At 35.0% G+C, this 22,159-nt stretch overlaps 1 protein-coding gene across 1 annotated transcript; it reads right to left on the bottom strand.

Moving 5' to 3' along the window:
• Window positions 1-1,104: 1,104 nt before the first annotated feature.
• LOC137405394 (sulfotransferase 1C2-like) lies at window positions 1,105-22,159 on the bottom strand. The gene is made up of 8 exons (XM_068091642.1): window positions 22,082-22,159; window positions 18,208-18,405; window positions 16,237-16,437; window positions 7,595-7,650; window positions 6,897-7,076; window positions 5,141-5,290; window positions 4,750-4,822; window positions 1,105-1,437 (listed from the first exon to the last, which is right to left on the bottom strand). Exons 1-8 carry the CDS (start codon window positions 22,095-22,097, stop codon window positions 1,331-1,333), a joined length of 981 nt encoding a protein of 326 aa, XP_067947743.1. The 5' UTR covers window positions 22,098-22,159; the 3' UTR covers window positions 1,105-1,330.

The following is a 22,159-nucleotide window of genomic DNA, read 5'->3' on the forward strand; positions in this document are numbered from 1 at the left end:
AGTTGCCATCATAGTCATAATAGCGTCATAATTGCAGTCATAATTGCCGTTGTAGTTCATACTCAAGCAATGAATTATTCCAGTTGAAAACTATCTGTCTATTAAGTTGTAAACTCGAGTCTATTTCTGTAAATATCTTTTTCTTTCACAAATAATGCCAGTTTGACTCATGTGCCTAGTTTCAGTCTCATAGTTTTCTGTAGAGATCACATGAAAGTGACTGCTAAGTTAGCATAGCCTAAATGACTATCATATAGAAGCGAGATAAGCTTTATCACTCCTGCCGTACACAACTATAAAGCACTTCAGATACTCGTGCAAGTAGAAGAATGCCATTGGCAGCTAAATGAAAGGCGTTGTAGTCTTTGTTTCATGTTTATTGTTAGTGCATTAACCGATGATAATAATTAATTTTGACAATTATCAATAGCTTTTTGTGTTTCTTTGCTAAATTTTCAATAGGTTTGTTTGAAGTTAACTTTTGCTTTATAAGCTGCTGCTTAGATGCTAGAAGCATAGATGCTTTTATAGATAACAACCTGCTGGCACTGACTATAAATTCACTTTTACATACGCCGTGTTTGACCCAAGTGAGCTGACTTGATCTTGAGTGGCTGTTGAAACCCACACTCACGCTTTTTACACCAGTGAGTGCAAGCATCAAAAGAATGTTTTACCACAGCTCCTTTCGCACAGCTTGGGAAGAAGGAGCGGCAGTTGCCATTAATCACTACCATTAATTACTTGTGTCATGCCCCTAAATATTGACAAATCAATCATACATTCAAATTCAATTTATCTAGGTCATTAAAAAGCTTTTCATGCTTTGCAGATTTGCTGTCAGCGCGCAACTTCTTTTGGGACTGTACTGAAGCGTTTATACATTTGTGTGGCAAACCCAATTGTTTATGACTGGTCTGAAGATGTTAATGTTGGTACTGCGTAATGCATAGATATAATAAACCATTGTTATATCTATGACATAATGTGATAAATGGAGTGTGCGATGAAGGTGTATGGAGAATGATGGTAACACTATTTCATTTTTCAAATATATTTTTCTGCTATATACAAACCTCATTTGCTAATGGTGAAATATAGGAGTGATAAGATAAAACTATGTATTTGGCCTGTCAGGATTTATGTAAACTTTAAGATGAATAAAAATTTTGTTAAATATTGCTAATTTTTCACATTTTAACAAAAAATAGAAACATGACAGGTATATATTTTTAGCGCTACATTTTAAATCGGTCGTGAGTAAACCTTTTTAAAATTCAACCCTTTTAAATTGTAGTCAACTATACTCCTAAATGTAATTTTGCCAATTTTAGTAAATAAAAGGTATATCCTTTCCCCCTTTCCACGCTGCCAACAAAGCATCAAATTCTTCATTTTGAGCGACTGTGAAGTGGTTTTTCCAGTCTCCAACTTCCCCTACAATGACAAAAAATTCCAATAATTTTAGTAGTTATAATACTAACTGATCAGTACCCGTAATTAATGAATTTTGCAGAAATTAAATGCTTCTCAAACTATAAAAGTGATTATGACCAAACAATTATAAAAATAGATTTATGCTCTTTAGAAAAATAACATGCCAAAATAAATTTGTATGGAGAAAGTTTTTAAAATGTAAGATGAGCAACTTTTACGAATGCAAAAACTAAAAGTTATGCATTTGAATATTGCCTATAACAATATAAAGTTTGGTCGCGTTAGAGGGTACATGATAAAGGTTGGTCGCGTTAGATGGTACATGTTAGAGGGTACATGATAAAGGTTGGTCGGGTTATATGGTACATGTTAGAGGGTACTTGATAAAAATGATCATACACTAACCAAACAGCCCCTATATTTACGTCAGAACAGAAATTATCTTCTAGAAATACCATCTGCTTTTTTCAAACTTGTATAGTCAGCGAAAGTGTCAAAAAGGAACCTTAAAGGTGTGACAGGAAAACATTTTAAGCATTTTAAAAATTGACTAAACTTGGTTACAATCGAAACGCTGAGAAGAAAAATACGCGCGAAATGATGCCAGTAGCTGCTATTGTTTGATATTTTTGATATAGGCTAATGCGCTGAAGTTGCAGCATTACACCTCAATGTGCTGCCTAATTCCTTGCACTTATAGATGTCATGATCATACTTTCGCTTGATCGGAGCACTTTAACCATGATCAAATTTTGTCAATTTTAATCTTAAACCATCCTGGCAGTCAGACCGCCTCAAACATTAAAAACAACTGCAAATTATAGAGGAAACCAATAAAAATAATAAAATATACTAAAATAAAATCTACTACTTTCATAAAATCTACTAAAATTTGGTGCAAGTTTATCTTTAAAGAAGCAAGCAATAATATTCTTGAAATAACTGTTACGGGTTGCATGCAATTAGTTCATATCATGTAAGCTGAAATGAGTTGGGAACTTGAAAATGTCACGCCAATGACAAAGACTTTAACCATCAAAGATTTTAAAAGTTATTATTAGCGAAAAAAGTAAAATTTTGCAAAGGAAGAGTCTGAAGATACAACGATTTGGAAAGATCAGTCGTTGAAACAAGATATGCTGGAATATAATGTAGATTTGCAATCGGCCAGAATGCGCTTTTTGGTAGTACAATAAATTATTGATGGCATACCCAGGAGCTACATGTAGATGATGATAAATGTGTATACAACTACTAATATAGCAAAAATTGAACTGATGATGAAAATGTATAGCAGATTTTAAGTGACGGTACAGCAAGCAAAACTGGAGCAGAGTCAATGACTTGCTGACTTTATTAAAAATAGTGTCAAAACGATTACACCAAAAAATTCAGTCTTTCAAAAGAAACTCTTGCAATTTTGTCTCTCCTCTACAAGTGATAGATTGTCTGTTCAATAATGTTAAATGTTAAAAAAAATTTACTCAAAATTGCTGTCGACTTTATTAAAAAGTATTGGTATTTTTCTATCATTTGCGGTTCTTTTTGATGTTCAAGTTGGTCTGGCTGCCACGGTGTTTGAAGATTAAAATCAACAAAACTTGATCAAGGTTAAAACGGTCGCTTCAAGCAAAAGTGCGATTATGACATTTATAGTTGCAAAGAGGCCGACAGAATAAAGATGTGTAACGTGTTACTTGAATGCAATAGCTGATTGTCACTATAAGGACGATAGCAACTAGTGACGTTATAATCACATGTTCGTTTATTCTTATCATTTTAACTGTGAAGTTTTGTCGATTTAAATCTTGAAACATCCTGGCAGTCGAATTGCCTCAAACATCAAATACAATCGTAAATGACAGAAAAATACCAATACTTTCTGAAAAAATCTGCAAAAAAATTTGTCCCAGTTTATCTTGAAGAGCAAAGCCATAATAATTTTGAAGGTTTTCCTGAGTGCTATAAATAAAAAGACGATTTTTGTAAATGGATTGCTGTACGATTTGAAACACACCAGTTGCTTATAATTTATATGGTGAGATTGCACCTTGCCTCAAGAACTTGTAAATCTTTGTGACGAATCACAAAAGCAGTAACGGCAGTGTATGCAAAGCTTCTGAGAATATGAGAAGATTATTTATGTAAATCAGAATAAGAGTATGAAATTTGAAGAGTAAGAATTATTGCAGCAAACTTGTGTTTAATTAATGCAGGTTTTTAATTTATTGTTAAACAGTGAGTAGACAAACAGGATTATAGCGCTGATGCTTAAAAATATAATTTGTAGATATCTTGGAGAAAATATATGGGTTTTCAAAACAGTTAATATGGCTAATGGATGGTGGCTCAACTACCAGAAAGAGAAAAAGCAGAGCTATCGAAGCAAGCATTGTTGAAAAGAACCAAGGACAGAAAGTGATGTAAAACCATAATCACCAGCGTTCTTATAAGACATGCCACTGACAGAGAGGGGGAGAGGGAGAGTGCGAAGCAAAAGGAAAGGGAGAGTGCGAGGCAAAAGGAGAGAGAGTGCAAGGCAAAAGGAGAGGGAGAGAGAGAGAGAGAGAGAGGGAGAGAGAGGGAGAGAGAGGGAGAGAGAGGGAGGGAGAGGGAGGGAGAGGGAGAGAGAGGGAGAGAGAGGGAGAGAGAGGGAGAGAGAGGGAGAGAGAGGAAGAGAGAGGGAGAGAAAGGGAGAGAAAGGGAGAGAGAGGGAGAGAGAGGGAGAGAGAGAGAGATAGAAAGGGAGATAGAGAGGGAAGGGAAAGGAAGAGAGAGAGAAAGAGAGATGGGAAGGGAAGGGGAGAGGGAGAGAGAGAATATGGCTAATACCAAAGATTTTAATAATTTGAAAAAATATCTAGTATTAATTTCTAGAGTATTTCACGACGGCAGCTATCATCAGCACTTCTGTTTAGATGCCTGCAACAGCTGTCTAACCTCTAAAGAGAAAATTAGTTTTTAATTGTAAAAATTGTTTTTCTCAGAAATGTTTAACTTTTTCAATTGAGTTGTGATTAAAACCAAGTGTGCACACTTAAAAAACATTGGTAAAAGCAAAAAGTTGAATAGGCCCTATATTTAATTTTTTAGAAAGCACTGACAGCTACAGTTATCTCGCTATGAGTGTTGTCCGTAATTCCTCTGTTTTCAAAAAGAGACCTATACAAGTCGTATATTCCAAAATACTACATTTACTTATATTTAACAAGTCAATAGCTGATAATCTATGACTATGATTAGGTCTATAATTTTGACTCTGACATATATAGTATTTTAACAGATCACAATCAATATTCTGACAAATCATACCTTTCCTGTACAATTTGAGCATAAGATCTCCTACACTTGTTTGTAAATCGCCTTCCATCTTAACTGTTTCACCCTGAAAAAAAAGCAAATCTTTTACACACTTCTATAAAAAGTGTGTCATGTCTCAAGGTCAAGGATCTATCTCAGACAAGAGCTTGAGATCATCTTGAAAACTGAACTAGAAATAGCGTTATAAGAGAAAACAGTGTGCGATATGTTAATATAATCTGCATCACAGTTTATTTTATAAAATCTGTTAGCTGAAATTACAAAAATACATATTAACTGGTTAACCGTTTTATGCACCAGATGATTGGTTTTCTTATAAACATAATCAAATATTGTTTAAACCTGTAACTATGCTGATAGAGTTGATAGCTTGCAGACATACCAATTCCAACATTTCTTTAGTGACCCTCGCTTCCTCTTTAGACTTTTTCATTCTCTCAAACTTTGTGGCATCAGCAATTTGTTGCACAAGCTCTGGAGATCTGTTTGTACCCATAAATTCATTTACGCTTTGAATAACTTCAACAGGATTCTAAAAATTACAGTTTGTACAGAATTTCTTCAGCTTAGCCCACCTCAAATTTTATTGTCTTTAGTTTTATAACTTACTCATATACTTAGCGAACACAGCAAACGCATTAGTCGAATTATACAATTGGTATTTTGGACACTGAAAGCATGACAAAGTTCACAAATGTTTTGAGAATAAACCTCGATGGTAGAGTTCAGGAGCTTTCAGCAGCCTTAAGTTATGTCTCTCTTACGGAAAATTATTGTTGACTACTTGTTGTTATAGATGTTACCTCTTCTCTCCTCATCTCTGTTTCATTACCATATCTCTACACTTCTATATCTTTATTCTACCATATCTCTACTCTATTGTGTCTCTATTCTACCATATCTCTATTCTACCATATCTCTACTCTACCATATCTCTGCTCTACCATATCTATAATCTATCATATCTCTACTCTACCATATCTATACTCTACCATACTTCTACTCTTCTATATCTCTGCTCTAACATATCTCTACTCTATCATATCTCTACTCTATTATATCTCTACTCTACCATATCTTTGTTCTACCATATCTCTACTCTACCATATCTCTACTCTACCATATCTCTACTCTATCGTATCTCTACCCTACCATATCTCTACTCTACCATATCTCTACTCTACCATATCTATACTCCATTATATCTCTGCTCTAACATATCTCTGCTCTAACATATCTCTACTCTACCATATCTCTATTCTACCATATCTCTACTCTACCATATCTCTGCTCTACCATATCTCTACTCTACCATATCTCTATTCTACCATATCTCTACTCTATCATATCTCTGCTCTACCATATCTCTACTCTATTATATCTCCACTCTACCATATCTTTGTTCTACCATATCTCTACTCTACCATATCTATACTCTATTATATCTCTGCTCTAACATATCTCTGCTCTAACATATCTCTACTCTACCATATCTCTATTCTACCATATCTCTCTTCTATCATATCTCTACTCTACCATATCTCTACTCTACCATATCTCTATTCTACCATATCTCTATTCTACCATATCTCTACTCTATCATATCTTTACTCTACCGTATCTCTACTTTACCATATCTCTACTCCACCATATATCTACTCCCCCATATCTCTACTCTATCATACCTCTACTCCATTATATCTTCACTCTACCCTATCTTTGTTCTACCATATCTTTACTCTACCATATCTCTGCTCTACTATATCTCTACTCTATCATATCTCTACTCTATTATATCTCTGTTCTACCATATCTCTACTCTATCATATCTCTACTCTATTATATCTCTGTTCTACCATATCTCTACTCTACCATACTTCTACTCTTCTATATCTCTACTCTACCATACTTCCACTATTTCCTGCCTCTACTCTACCCTACCTCTACACTGTACTTCATCATACGTCTATTCTATTGTACTTCTACTCCACCCGCTTCTACATCACCATGCTGTTGTTTCACCCTACTGCTATTTCATATTATCATAATTTCGGCATGCTTTCAAATTTTATCTTCCTTTGCTTCAAATATCAACTAACTCTAGAATCTAGTATGCTGCTTAAACAGCTGCAACTTACCAGTTTCAGGTTTTCATAGAAAACTAGCAGGATATTAGGTTCATTTCTTAGAGACCACATGTACTCTGTATAGTCAAAGTAACTTCCATAGGGAATGTCCTTGGAGTACATATATTCTTGTGCAAAATCAGCAAAAGCCATATTTGCCCGTGACGCAAATACTGGGTTTAACTTTGACATCTAAAACGTAAATAAGTGTGTGGTGTTTGTTTAACACTCTTGACGTTTTACTTCTAGAATATGAAGTATAATCTCCAAACACGATCATTTGAAAAGTATATTATCAATATATCATACTTGAGCACATACTGACTTCAAATGACCTATTTTGCAATGTTAACCTGTACTATTAGATTTTCTTGTTTCCATATGATTCTGAAGAATTACAACCACAACTAATTTTTTTTTGACAGTCAGTCAAATTAATTATATGTTTAGAATTATAAACTATCTGCTCACTGATTAATCAAGGTATAGCAATTTATACGAGTCTGATTCTCAGATTGGAAATTGAATTTAACAAGTACATGGTTTAGAAGCATAAAAAAATTTGTATGAGTATCTGCGAAGTGCATTAATAGAAAGAGTCAGTAAAAAATATTTATGGTGAAGGTCATAGTTCAAATGCAGAGTGTTAAAAAGTGCTTTTGCCAGTAGTCAATACAAAGGAAAGTTGCAGCAATGATTTAACTGCTCACCAAGATTTTTTCATGATAGAATTGAGAAACACAGGAGTCTTTCGGGTTTCGCACAACTACAAACAAAATAATGGAAAAGTGGTGTAAAAGGATAAAGTGTAAACATAAATTCACTAAATATTTTTGTTTTTATCTCAATAACTCCACGTTGAGGCTGTTTATGTTTTTCTTTTTGTTATGAAAATCAGCTTAGCAAAATTTAAGAACTGCTTACAAGGATTTCTGATGTCTAAATCAAAAACCAGAATCAGATTCAACAATTTCACACTTTTTTAAAATGTATCCTAGTGTAGATCAAAAAGTATGATATATCTAGTATAACAAATCTTACTGTTTAAAGTTGGTATAGGTATCCTTATACCAACTTCAAATTTTAAGCATTCAACAAATTTGGTTATCAACTTTTAGCTGATATTACAAAAAGACATAAAATTAGAGCTTTTTAATTTAGAGAATTTACATGTAGATTCACTGTAAAGTTCGGTCTTACAACTTATATATTTGTTGGATTAGGACTAAATTCAGTGGTGGTTGCTATTCTATAGTCATTTTAACTGTATACAAATAATTACATCACTCAAAACTTTCACTGCAATCTTCTCGGTTTTGCGTTTCAGCCAATTTTAAAAGTTACAAGTAGACTTTTGACTAACAAAGTCAGTTCTAATCAACATAGAAACAACATTCTTTTGCAGTGAAATTTGCAGAATTTCACTGCAACTGTCTGTATGTTTATTGCAAATTGTTTATTCATGTTACTAAAGGCAGAGTTTGAACAGCATTGAACATCTATTCTAAACCTGTAATGGTAGGCCATTAAAAACTGGCTTTCTTGTCTTCCATATCATTAAAGCTTTGCTATCAGGAAGAACTCGTAGCAGCTTGGTAAGTACCACAAGTAAGGTTGTCTTACTGCAGCCCACTCTGTCTGTATCACAGGTGTAACGCCAGTTAACTAAAATCTTTAACAATATATATTAAGACTTATACCAATCTATAGCATGACCTATAATATTCTATAGCAGGACCTATAACAATCTATAGCAGAACCTATAACAATCTATACCAGGACCTATAACAATCTATACCAGGACCTATAACAATCTATAGCAGAACCTATAACAATCTATAGCAGTGCCTAAAACAATCTATAGCATGACCTATAACAATCTATACCAGGACCTATAACAATCTATAGCAGAACCTATAACAATCTATACCAGGACCTATAACAATCTATACCAGGACCTATAACAATCTATAGCAGAACCTATAACAATCTATAGCAGTGCCTAAAACAATCTATAGCATGACCTATAACAATCTATACCAGGACCTATAACAATCTATACCAGGACCTATAACAATCTATACCAGGACCTATAACAATCTATAGCAGAACCTATAACAATCTATAGCAAGACCTATAACAATCTATACCAGGACCTATAACAATCTATAGCAGAACCTATAACAATCTATAGCAGTGCCTAAAACAATCTATAGCAGTGCCTATAACAATCTATACCAGGACCTATAACAATCTATAGCAGGACCTATAACAATCTATAGCAGGACCTATAACAATCTATACCAGGACCTATAACAATCTATAGCAGGACCTATAACAATCTATACCAGGACCTATAACAGTCTATACCAGGACCTATAACAATCTATACCAGGACCTATAACAATCTATAGCAGAACCTATAACAATCTATAGCAGTGCCTAAAACAATCTATAGCAGTGCCTATAACAATCTATACCAGGACCTATAACAATCTATACCAGGACCTATAACAATCTATACCAGGACCTATAACAATCTATAGCAGAACCTATAACAATCTATAGCAGTGCCTAAAACAATCTATACCAGGACCTATAACAATCTATAGCAGTGCCTATAACAATCTATACCAGGACCTATAACAGTCTATACAAGGACCTATAACAATCTATAGCAGAACCTATAACAATCTATAGCAGTGCCTAAAACAATCTATAGCAGGACCTATAACAATCTATACCAGGACCTATAACAATCTATACCAGGACCTATAACAATCTATACCAGGACCTATAACAATCTATACCAGGACCTATAACAATCTATAGCAGAACCTACAACAATCTATAGCAGTGCCTAAAACAATCTATAGCAGTGCCTATAACAATCTATACCAGGACCTATAACAATCTATACCAGGACCTATAACAATCTATACCAGGACCTATAACAATCTATAGCAGAACCTATAACAATCTATAACAGTGCCTAAAACAATCTATAGCAGGACCTATAACAATCTATAGCAGTGCCTAAAACAATCTATAGCAGGACCTATAACAATCTATACCAGGACCTATAACAATCTATACCAGGACCTATAACAATCTATACCAGGACCTATAACAGTCTATACCAGGACCTATAACAATCTATACCAGGACCTATAACAATCTATAGCAGAACCTACAACAATCTATAGCAGTGCCTAAAACAATCTATAGCAGTGCCTATAACAATCTATACCAGGACCTATAACAATCTATACCAGGACCTATAACAATCTATACCAGGACCTATGACAGTCTATACCAGGACCTATAACAATCTATACCAGGACCTATAACAATCTATAGCAGAACCTACAACAATCTATAGCAGTGCCTAAAACAATCTATAGCAGTGCCTATAACAATCTATACCAGGACCTATAACAATCTATACCAGGACCTATAACAATCTATACCAGGACCTATAACAATCTATAGCAGGACCTATAGCAATCTATACCAGGACCTTTAACAATCTATACCAGGACCTATAACAATCTATAGCAGAACCTATAACAATCTATAGCAGTGCCTAAAACAATCTATAGCAGGACCTATAACAATCTATAGCAGGACCTACAACAATCTATAGCAGAACCTATAACAATCTATACCAGGACCTATAACAATCTATACCAGGACCTATAACAATCTATAGCAGAACCTATAACAATCTATAGCAGTGCCTAAAACAATCTATAGCATGACCTATAACAATCTATACCAGGACCTATAACAATCTATAGCACGACCTATAACAGTCTATACCAGGACCTATAACAATCTATACCAGGACCTATAACAATCTATACCAGGACCTATAACAGTCTATACCAGGACCTATAACAATCTATACCAGGACCTATAACAATCTATAGCAGAACCTATAACAATCTATACCAGGACCTATAACAATCTATACCAGGACCTATAACAATCTATAGCAGAACCTATAACAATCTATAGCAGTGCCTAAAACAATCTATAGCATGACCTATAACAATCTATACCAGGACCTATAACAATCTATACCAGGACCTATAACAATCTATACCAGGACCTATAACAATCTATAGCAGAACCTATAACAATCTATAGCAAGACCTATAACAATCTATACCAGGACCTATAACAATCTATAGCAGAACCTATAACAATCTATAGCAGTGCCTAAAACAATCTATAGCAGTGCCTATAACAATCTATACCAGGACCTATAACAATCTATACCAGGACCTATAACAATCTATAGCAGGACCTATAACAATCTATACCAGGACCTATAACAATCTATAGCAGGACCTATAACAATCTATACCAGGACCTATAACAGTCTATACCAGGACCTATAACAATCTATACCAGGACCTATAACAATCTATAGCAGAACCTATAACAATCTATAGCAGTGCCTAAAACAATCTATAGCAGTGCCTATAACAATCTATACCAGGACCTATAACAATCTATACCAGGACCTATAACAATCTATACCAGGACCTATAACAATCTATAGCAGAACCTATAACAATCTATAGCAGTGCCTAAAACAATCTATACCAGGACCTATAACAATCTATAGCAGTGCCTATAACAATCTATACCAGGACCTATAACAGTCTATACCAGGACCTATAACAATCTATAGCAGAACCTATAACAATCTATAGCAGTGCCTAAAACAATCTATAGCAGGACCTATAACAATCTATACCAGGACCTATAACAATCTATACCAGGACCTATAACAGTCTATACCAGGACCTATAACAATCTATACCAGGACCTATAACAATCTATAGCAGAACCTACAACAATCTATAGCAGTGCCTAAAACAATCTATAGCAGTGCCTATAACAATCTATACCAGGACCTATAACAATCTATACCAGGACCTATAACAATCTATACCAGGACCTATAACAATTTATAGCAGAACCTATAACAATCTATAACAGTGCCTAAAACAATCTATAGCAGGACCTATAACAATCTATAGCAGTGCCTAAAACAATCTATAGCAGGACCTATAACAATCTATACCAGGACCTATAACAATCTATACCAGGACCTATAACAATCTATACCAGGACCTATAACAATCTATAGCAGAACCTACAACAATCTATAGCAGTGCCTAAAACAATCTATAGCAGTGCCTATAACAATCTATACCAGGACCTATAACAATCTATACCAGGACCTATAACAATCTATACCAGGACCTATAACAATCTATAGCAGAACCTATAACAATCTATAACAGTGCCTAAAACAATCTATAGCAGGACCTATAACAATCTATAGCAGTGCCTAAAACAATCTATAGCAGGACCTATAACAATCTATACCAGGACCTATAACAATCTATACCAGGACCTATAACAATCTATACCAGGACCTATAACAGTCTATACCAGGACCTATAACAATCTATACCAGGACCTATAACAATCTATAGCAGAACCTACAACAATCTATAGCAGTGCCTAAAACAATCTATAGCAGTGCCTATAACAATCTATACCAGGACCTATAACAATCTATACCAGGACCTATAACAATCTATACCAGGACCTATAACAGTCTATACCAGGACCTATAACAATCTATACCAGGACCTATAACAATCTATAGCAGAACCTACAACAATCTATAGCAGTGCCTAAAACAATCTATAGCAGTGCCTATAACAATCTATACCAGGACCTATAACAATCTATACCAGGACCTATAACAATCTATACCAGGACCTATAACAATCTATAGCAGGACCTATAACAATCTATACCAGGACCTTTAACAATCTATACCAGGACCTATAACAATCTATAGCAGAACCTATAACAATCTATAGCAGTGCCTAAAACAATCTATAGCAGGACCTATAACAATCTATAGCAGGACCTATAACAATCTATAGCAGTGCCTATACCAATCTATACCAGGACCTATAACAATCTATACCAGGACCTATAACAATCTATAGCAGAACCTATAACAATCTATAGCAGTGCCTAAAACAATCTATAGCAGGACCTATAACAATCTATAGCATGACCTATAACAATCTATACCAGGACCTATAACAGTCTATGGCAGAACCTATAACAATCTGTAACAGTGCCTATAACAATCTATAGCAGTGCCTATAACAATCTATAGCATGACCTATAACAGTCTATAGCATGACCTATAACATTCTATAGCAGAACCTATAACAATCTATAACAGTGCCTATAACAATCTATAGCAGTACCTATAACAATCTATAGCATGACCTATAACAGTCTATAGCATGACCTATAACATTCTATAGCAGAACCTATAACAATCTATAACAGTGCCTATAACAATCTATAGCAGTACCTATAACAATCTATAGCACGACCTATAACAATCTATAGCATGACCTATAACAATCTATACCAGGAACTATAACAATCTATAGCAGGATCTATAACAATCTATACCAGGACCTATGACAATCTATAGCAGTAACTATAACAAGCTATAGCAGTGCCTATAACAATCTATAGCAGTACGTATAACAACCTATAGCAGGACCTTTAACAATCTATAGCAGTACGTATAACAACCTATAGCAGGACCTTTAACAATCTATAGCAGTACGTATAACAACCTATAGCAGAACCTATAACAATCTATAGCAAGACCTATAACAATCTATAGCAGAACCTATAACATTCTATACCAGAACCTATAACAATCTATACCAGGACCTATAACAATCTATAGCAAGACCTATAACAATCTATAGCAGTGCCTACAACAATCTATAGCAAGACCTATAACAATCTATAGCAGAATCTATAACAATCTATAGCAAGACCTATAACAATCTATAGCAGTGCCTATAACATTCTATAGCAGAACCTATAACAATCTATAACAGTGCCTATAACAATCTATAGCAGTGCCTATAACAATCTATAGCAGGACCTATAACAATCTATAGCAGGACCTATAACAATCTATAGCAGAACCTATAACAATCTGTAACAGTGCCTATAACAATCTATACCAGGACCTATAACAATCTATAGCAAGACCTTTAACAATCTATACCAGGACCTATAACAATCTATAGCAAGACCTATAACAATCTATAGCAGTGCCTATAACAATCTATAGCAGGACCTATAACAATCTATAGCAGGACCTATAAATTGAACAATAAACTTTCAGCTACAGCTCTAATCTATGGCGATTTCGTGATGGCGGCGATAAACTGTTCGTTTTTGAGCTTTTAAGAGCTTATAATCACATTTCCACCTATTTGGCACTTACAACACAACAGAGTAAGGCATGGTGAATCTTTTGATACCAAATAACTGTAATGTGAATTTTATTGCAAGTCAAACTTTAAACACCAAAAATACAGCTTTCAAGTCTGGCTGCATTAGAAGACATTTTGTACCAGCTAATTTACAATTCTCTTTTATAATTTGATCCAAGGTAATTCATTCACTCCCAAATTCGCCTTGCCTAAACTAGCCTTCTCTCACCTCTCCCACGCTTAGAGCCATCTCCTGATTTTCCCGCTCTTTTTCAATCTTTTTTTGTTATGCATTGCTTAATGTATTGATGTATTCATCAAATATTTACACAATTTTCAGACTGGAGGCCTTCAGTCTGTTAAGGTAATTGCTATAATGGGCATTTAGCAAAGAATCATTTTACACTAGACTCAACAAACTTAGCACTTCTGAAACTATTTAATTTATTCGTTCGCAGAAAATTGCATTCCCGTTTACTACTATAGCGCGCATCAATTTTCTAATTTGCAAAAGATGCACATAAAAACTTTTTTTGTAATGACAAATTAACAAAAACACACTTGCTACTCGATGGTTGGCTCTCATAAGCGTTTCTCCAACTGCAACCTGCCAACTTTACAATCTTCTTGATTTTTGTCAATTTTGGTAACTTTTTACCATACAGCATTTAAAAACTCACATAATGGCTGCCTTTTCAGCATTACAAATTAGCAACTGAACTCAACTTTACAAAATTGCAAATCATTGTTACTGTGCACGGGTGCCTTTAACTCATATCTACTTTGTATAGATGCTAGTACTTAGAGGAGTATTGATACGTCTATGCTCGCTAGTGATTGCTATTGTTATTGATACGTCTATGTCTATGCTCGCTAGTGATTGCTATTGCTATTGATACGTCTATGTCTATGCTTGCTAGTGATTGCTATTGTTATTGATATGTCTATGTCTATGCCTTCTAGTGATTGCTATTGCTATTGATATGTCTATGTCTATGCTTGCTAGTGATTGCTATTGCTATTGATATGTCTATGTCTATGCCTGCTAGTGATTGCTATTGCTATTGATACGTCTATGTCTGTGCTTGCTAGTGATTGCTATTGCTATTGATACGTCTATGTCTATGCTTGCTAGTGATTGCTATTGTTATTGATATGTCTATGTCTATGCTTGCTAGTGATTGCTATTGCTATTGATATGTCTATGTCTATGCTTGCTAGTGATTGCTATTGCTATTGATACGTCTATGTCTATGCTCGCTAGTGATTGCTATTGCTATTGATACGTCTATGTCTATGCTCGCTAGTGATTGCTATTGTTATTGATACGACTTTGTCTATGCTCGCTAGTGATTGCTATTGCTATTGATACGTCTATGTCTATGCTCGCTAGTGATTGCTATTGCTATTGATACGTCTATGTCTATGCTCGCTAGTGATTGCTATTGTTATTGATACGTCTATGTCTATGCTTGCTAGTGATTGCTATTGCTATTGATACGTCTATGTCTGTGCTTGCTAGTGATTGCTATTGCTATTGATACGTCTATGTCTGTGCTTGCTAGTGATTGCTGAGATAATATAATATAAAATGGCTGGTGTAAAAATGAATGTTTAGTAAAAAGCCATTTTTAAGCATGAATTCTGATGCCTTTCCAACATTTTAAAAACTAAATCGCCATTTGTAGTGGCTGTTTACCGAGTATATTAACTAATAAAGTTATGAATTTACCAATTTTTGATAATAAATTTTTGTGTTGAAAGAATAACTATGGTGGTGAGTGAGCTTACCAACAAGCAAAGAAAGCTTTGGTTCTAACTAAACTTTGTTAAAGTTTCTTCTATAAATTATCTCACCCCGTATTTTACCCAAAGAAAGGGCCCAAGGTTACATCCCAAATGTACCTGCCTTTGTAAGCATTCAACAACATCTAATAAATCGGGGACACATCCATCCCCTCTTTCCAAGATAGTACTCAATACACTAGTTTACTTACCTACTACCGTTTTTCTTTGTCTAAACTCAGGCGGGAGCACATCAATCCTATAGTGAGTATTGAGGACTCGAGGAGATGGGGCGACATCTTTGTTTTTGCTCATCGGAGTCAAGTCAATCATCAGTATCTCTTTAGACTGCTTCACGTTATCAGCTGACCCATTGAGTAGCATCGTCATCACTTCCCACATATAGTGAGTACCTGCCAACAGTCGCCGCCTAACCTCAGTTTTCTTTTCTTGTTAGCAACGGTCTAAGGATGGTTCACATTATCTCGCAGCATGTTAGTGTCCTCTCGACAATTACTTGCTGATTCGATTAAGCTGATGGCATTACCAAGGCATCGCGGGTACGTCAGGAAAGATTGCAGCTGTCAGACTTTCCTGATAGTTCATCGAACATGCATGACAGCCTGTGCAATGTGCATTCTTTCGGCGATGGTGATTGGCTGTCGCGCACACTTTTATCTATAGTTTTCCCATGACAGTTGCTGTGGGACTTGTATTTCATTGTTTCAGCGACTGCATCGTATAATAAGGGCGCTGCACGCAGACTATTCACTGATGTAAAAGCTTATGACAGTGTGAAAATGATATCACCTACGAATTATGGATGTCTCGTGTAATTAACACTGACATACCGGGATATAGTGTGAACTGGCTTGTAGTCTTTAAAATCAAGACCAGATGCGCTTGCGTGCTCTCCAATTGAATTAGCAGAAAATAGTTTAGACTCTTACATATTCATTTGGTTTCTTACGGAAAATCTTTGGGGTTGCACTAACTTTCAGGTCTTTGATGAGGCCACAATTCGCTAAGTTTTAAATTTATGGATTACTATTAAATTTTAAGCAAGCTGTGAATGAAAAAAATATTTTTATTATACTTAAGTTAAATATTGCGAGGCAACACAATTTAGTTTGCCAAGTGTCATCATTGCTTTAGGCCAAAAAAAATCCAATCATTAAATCACAAATACAAACAAAAACTGTCCTACAGTTTTTGGTAAAATGTTTCTTAACCTAAAGAATAAGGGGCTTGAAATTCCTTCCTTTCACACGAAGTGGCCTGATAGTGTTACATCTGCTTTAACAGCCAATAGAAGGCCAAAGCGCTCCAGGTTCAGGAGTTTTTCCAGAATTGTTTCAGCAACCCCCTCCATCCTAATTCAACCTTGAGCCTTCAAATCAACCTTGCTTGCAAAACACGAATAGTTGATAAGGATGTGCCGGCCAGATGAAGATGGAACTATGGCTATGAAGTTTGTTTCTACGTGGAACTACATAGGGCACTCACTGCTCAGCACTAGAGATGAACTCACACAAAATTTTAGTAGGTTTTATCAGAAAGTATCGGTATTTTTCTATCATTTGTGATTGTTTTTGATGTTTGAGGTGATCTGACTGTCAGAATGTTTCAGGAGTAAAATTAACAAAACTTCATTGTGATTAAAATGCTTAGAAGAAAAATACATGTGAAATGGCATCACTAGTTGTTATCGTTGCGATAGCAGATATCGGCTATTGCATTCGAGTTGCAGGGCTGCTCACCGCTATAATTCTGTCGGTCTCATTACAACTATGTGCGTCATAGTCGCACTTTCGCTTGATCTGAGTGTTTTAACTATGATCAAGTTTTATCTATTCTAATCTTGAAACATCCTGGCAATCAGATCACCTCAAACATCAAAAACAATCCCAAATGATAGTAAATATATTGATACTTTCTGATACATTCAACTGAACTTTTGTGGAAATTTTTTCACAGACTGTTTAAAATGAGAAGTTACTTGAAGACTAACTACAAAAGTAGTCATATGTGCTAGATTAAATCAATGGCAGAAGTAGTGTTAGAAATTGTCTGCTCATTGTTTATAACTAAAAAAAATGTATCGATCTTTTCACAGCATTCAAAATTTTTGAATTGTTCAATTGTCTGGTTTGTTTCTATATACAAATGAGAATGAGACTTGCCATTTTTGAAGTATGTGCTCAGTAGGAAGTCAGAAGAATTCCATCTATAAGTTACCAAGTCGGTTCTGATAGCATCGAGGAGCTCAGGTGTGAGCATGATAGCGGGAACCTTCACTGTGCCATCCTCATTCGTGAAATATTGGCCAGTCTTTGAGCCAGACAATGGGTGGGAACTAAAGCGATTCTCCATCTTTTCCTCTTGAAACAAGATGAAAATTTTGCAAGACAAGTTATCAAAGTTTTATATGTTGCAACATTTCTTTGGTCTCATTGAGATCTAGTTGTATCAAGAAGGCCAAAAAGTCTGACTCTCCTATCACCCTCTTTGTAGATTCCTCATCTATATATATAAATATTTCTCAAAGTTTGTCTTTTTGTTTTACCTTATGTCCAGTTATAGCAATTAAAATCTAGCAGTGAAAAATCTGAGCAGCACTGGATTTGATCTCGGGACCTCCAGCTCTGGAGGCAGCGAATTTAACCAATAAGCTACACGGAATACAATATAATCATTGGGCAAATAGTCATAACATTGGTTAAGATGCTCGTGCTTAAAGCGCTTGCTTGGGGTTAATAACTAGCACTGTTGACCATTACGCGTAACGATTGTTACACGGGTATTGTTTTAATAAAGATTTTAGCAAAGTTCTAGCTTTCCAGGTAAGCTACTCAGACTCATTAGGTAAATATTCTATTGCCCCCCCCTCCCGCAATGCTGGGAATTCAACTAGTAACCTTATATGTTAGCATTGGTTACTAGAAACTTATAAATCCCTATCCACACTACACATCGCTAACAGTAGTTAAAAAACAGCATACACAAAATTTTAGCAGATTTTATCAGAATGTATCAATATTTTTCTATCATTGGTGAAGTTTTTGAAGCTTGAAGTGACCTGACTGCCAGGATGTTTCAAAATTAAAATCAAAAATTTTTATTACAATTAAAACACTCAAAAGATAAAATATGTGCATTATGACATCATTAGTTATGTAATAGTTGATATCAGCTATTGCGTTCAAGTTACAGTGTTACGTGTTTCTATTCTGTCAGTCTCTTCACAACTATAAATGTCATAATCACACTTTTTTTAATCTGAGCATTTTGACTGCTATCAAGTTTTATTGATTTTAATCTTGAAACATCTTGACAATCCGACAACCTCAAACATCAAAAACAATCACAAAGGATATAGAAATACTGATGCTTTCTGATACAATCTACTAAAATGTTGTGTAAGTTCATTTGTAATAATTGTTGGCACCAATTGACTGCCTTCAAGTCTGACACCGAGTTTGCATAGAATGCCAACTGTCGTGAGAAGACTATTCCTAAATGTGTGTTTGCATAAGGGCTATTTGTCGGAGTTGCTTCCACCCTGACAAAGTTGGTTTACTGTAAAACCAAAAATGGTTGTAAAATGCCTTGGTCCCCGTCCCTGACACAAGATCAGTGAAATACTGCATAATATGTTTGTCTGTTTTTGACGGCTGTCATTGACGAAGTACAGGATGGCTTTGCCTAATCATATTTCGCAGTAGTGCCAGAAATAAAACTATGATATATTCTGCTCTCACAAAGGATCAGTCAAAAATAGCATAACTAACATTGGGTACGTATACAGCAAGACTCTTTAAAATCAAAACTAACTGGTAATTACTAATTACTATAATTACTACGCATACAGGAATTTGGACTGACTCTTTTTTGAGTGGATGCTAATTAGTGCTCAAAATGGAATGGATATCGATGTTGTATTTTAGTGAGCAAGGACGGTGACACATTTTGTCTAGTCGACGTTTGAGTTGGTTTAGTAAAGTCTTTGCAGAAACCTATTTCAAATCTTAAACTGACTAGAAGGCTTTCCAACTCCAACTCTCTCAGTGAAAACACAACTCTCGCGAATCGCCCTCGTGCACCCACACATTTAACAATAGATTGATTTGGCAATTCAATCACAAATGGTTGAGCAGATGAAATTTTTGCTTAACGTAGATTTATCTCCTACTGTTTTTAATAAATTATTTTTATAATTTGGCAAAAAAACAGTTTGCAAGACTGTAACTTATATGATACTTGTTAGCGCTTTACTCGTATAAAACTTTTAAAATAATTTATCAGAAAGCATAGATATTTTTCCATCATTTGAGATTGTTTTTTTTTATAAAATCTAACTGTCAAGATGTTTCAAGATTAGAATCAGTAAAAATTTATTGTGGTTAAAATTCTCAGAAGAAAAAGACGTCTCAAAAATGACATTAGTAGTCGTGTTTCCTGTTTGTCTCTAATTATGAGAGTACTGCCTTCAAGTTGCAGTGTTACGTATCTCTATTGACATATATTTTATTTTTTGCTCATTATTGTTAGAATAAAACTTCAAATAAAGCTTCAGATACATTTTTATAGATGTTTCAAATAATTTTAAAGATTTTTTGGTTAGAAATTGTCCCATTTTTCCCTCTAAACTCTGTGTAAACATATAACTACCCAATGCCGATGAGACCATACATGCATATTTATCTCTGATAAATGATATGCACGACTACCGACATCCTTTTTGGGGATGTCTGGGCACGTCTTTTTCATCTGAGCGTTTTTATCACCAGTTATATTAACAATTAACTTCATGAAATAGAAAATTATTAACAGTTGTTAATCTTACTTTTTGAGTATGTTGCTTCGAAAATATTACCAAACTTAAGGGAGCATTGAGTGATATGCATACCTTCTCTTCCCCAACCACACTCATGTGAATAGAGCCTCTTATTTATATTCCTATACACCGATGTTTCGGTCACATATAATCATTGATATGCAACTACATGGTTTTTGTGAATATCATTCAGGATACATCTTGGCTGATTTTCTGCACTATATGCAGCTTTTTTGACCTCAAGATGACAACATCAACTGATCTATGGTAATCTTTAAAGATGTATGGGAGCTTTCAGCTTGCCATGTCTTACTCAAGTGGTGCACATTCGATAAAATATTGAAAAACAGTCATGTTTTTTCAACTTTTTAGAACACATACTTTTTAGATAATTTATTTCATAGAATGGTCAGTTTCAATATAATTTTGTAGCATCACAACTGTTTCCATCGATATTCTGCAAACTTTACAAATTTTTCTATTCACTTTCGGGACTTGGAAATGTTGACTAAACCTGATAGTTGGTCAAAAGTATTCATAAATATAATTTTAAGCCAATTTGTAATGTTATCTGATGCTGTTAATGTAAATACATGTTGTACTGAGAGTTAACCTTTAATGCTCTACTGGCCTCTGCTCCTAGCCGTGGTTATCTCTTGGACTGCCGGATTATTCGTTGCGCCACGTGCTACGTTGCCATATTTTCCTCCCACAAAAGCACGGCATTTTGCTTTGGCTCTTTTTTGGTTTTCACTTGATCTATTTAGCCGAAATAATAATATATCTTAAGAACCCTGAAAACAACATAACATGACCAACAGTACATGTCTTGGGTGAGCTTATAGCAAACCTGATGATGTCGAACACAAAAGAGTTTGTTTTTCGAAATGAATTACAACCGTCTGGCTCTAGCTCATATTTAATGAATGCTAGTCATTTTATATTGTTGCTAGAAGTATTAAGATATCGTGAAAACAGTTTGTACAAGCTAGAATAAATTAATGCAGAGTTATCAAATGTAATATGAATATAATATGAACTGAAAATGGAGCTCAGAAAAAAAACGTAAACAGCAAATATTTGGCCAACATGTCAGCTACAAGTATTGTCGGTGTAGTCATGCATTAACAGCAACACGCTCCCTCTGACACACGCGCGCGCGCACACACACACGCACAAACACACGCACGCACACACAGAGTTTACTGATGTGTACGTACCCAACTTGTCAAACATATTAAAGCATCATCGATATTGTATTTACTCTGCTTTATATAGCCGTTTGCTTTCATCAGCTT

Source organism: Watersipora subatra, chromosome 9, assembly GCF_963576615.1.
Source record: "Watersipora subatra chromosome 9, tzWatSuba1.1, whole genome shotgun sequence".
In the NCBI taxonomy this organism is placed as follows: domain Eukaryota; kingdom Metazoa; phylum Bryozoa; class Gymnolaemata; order Cheilostomatida; family Watersiporidae; genus Watersipora; species Watersipora subatra.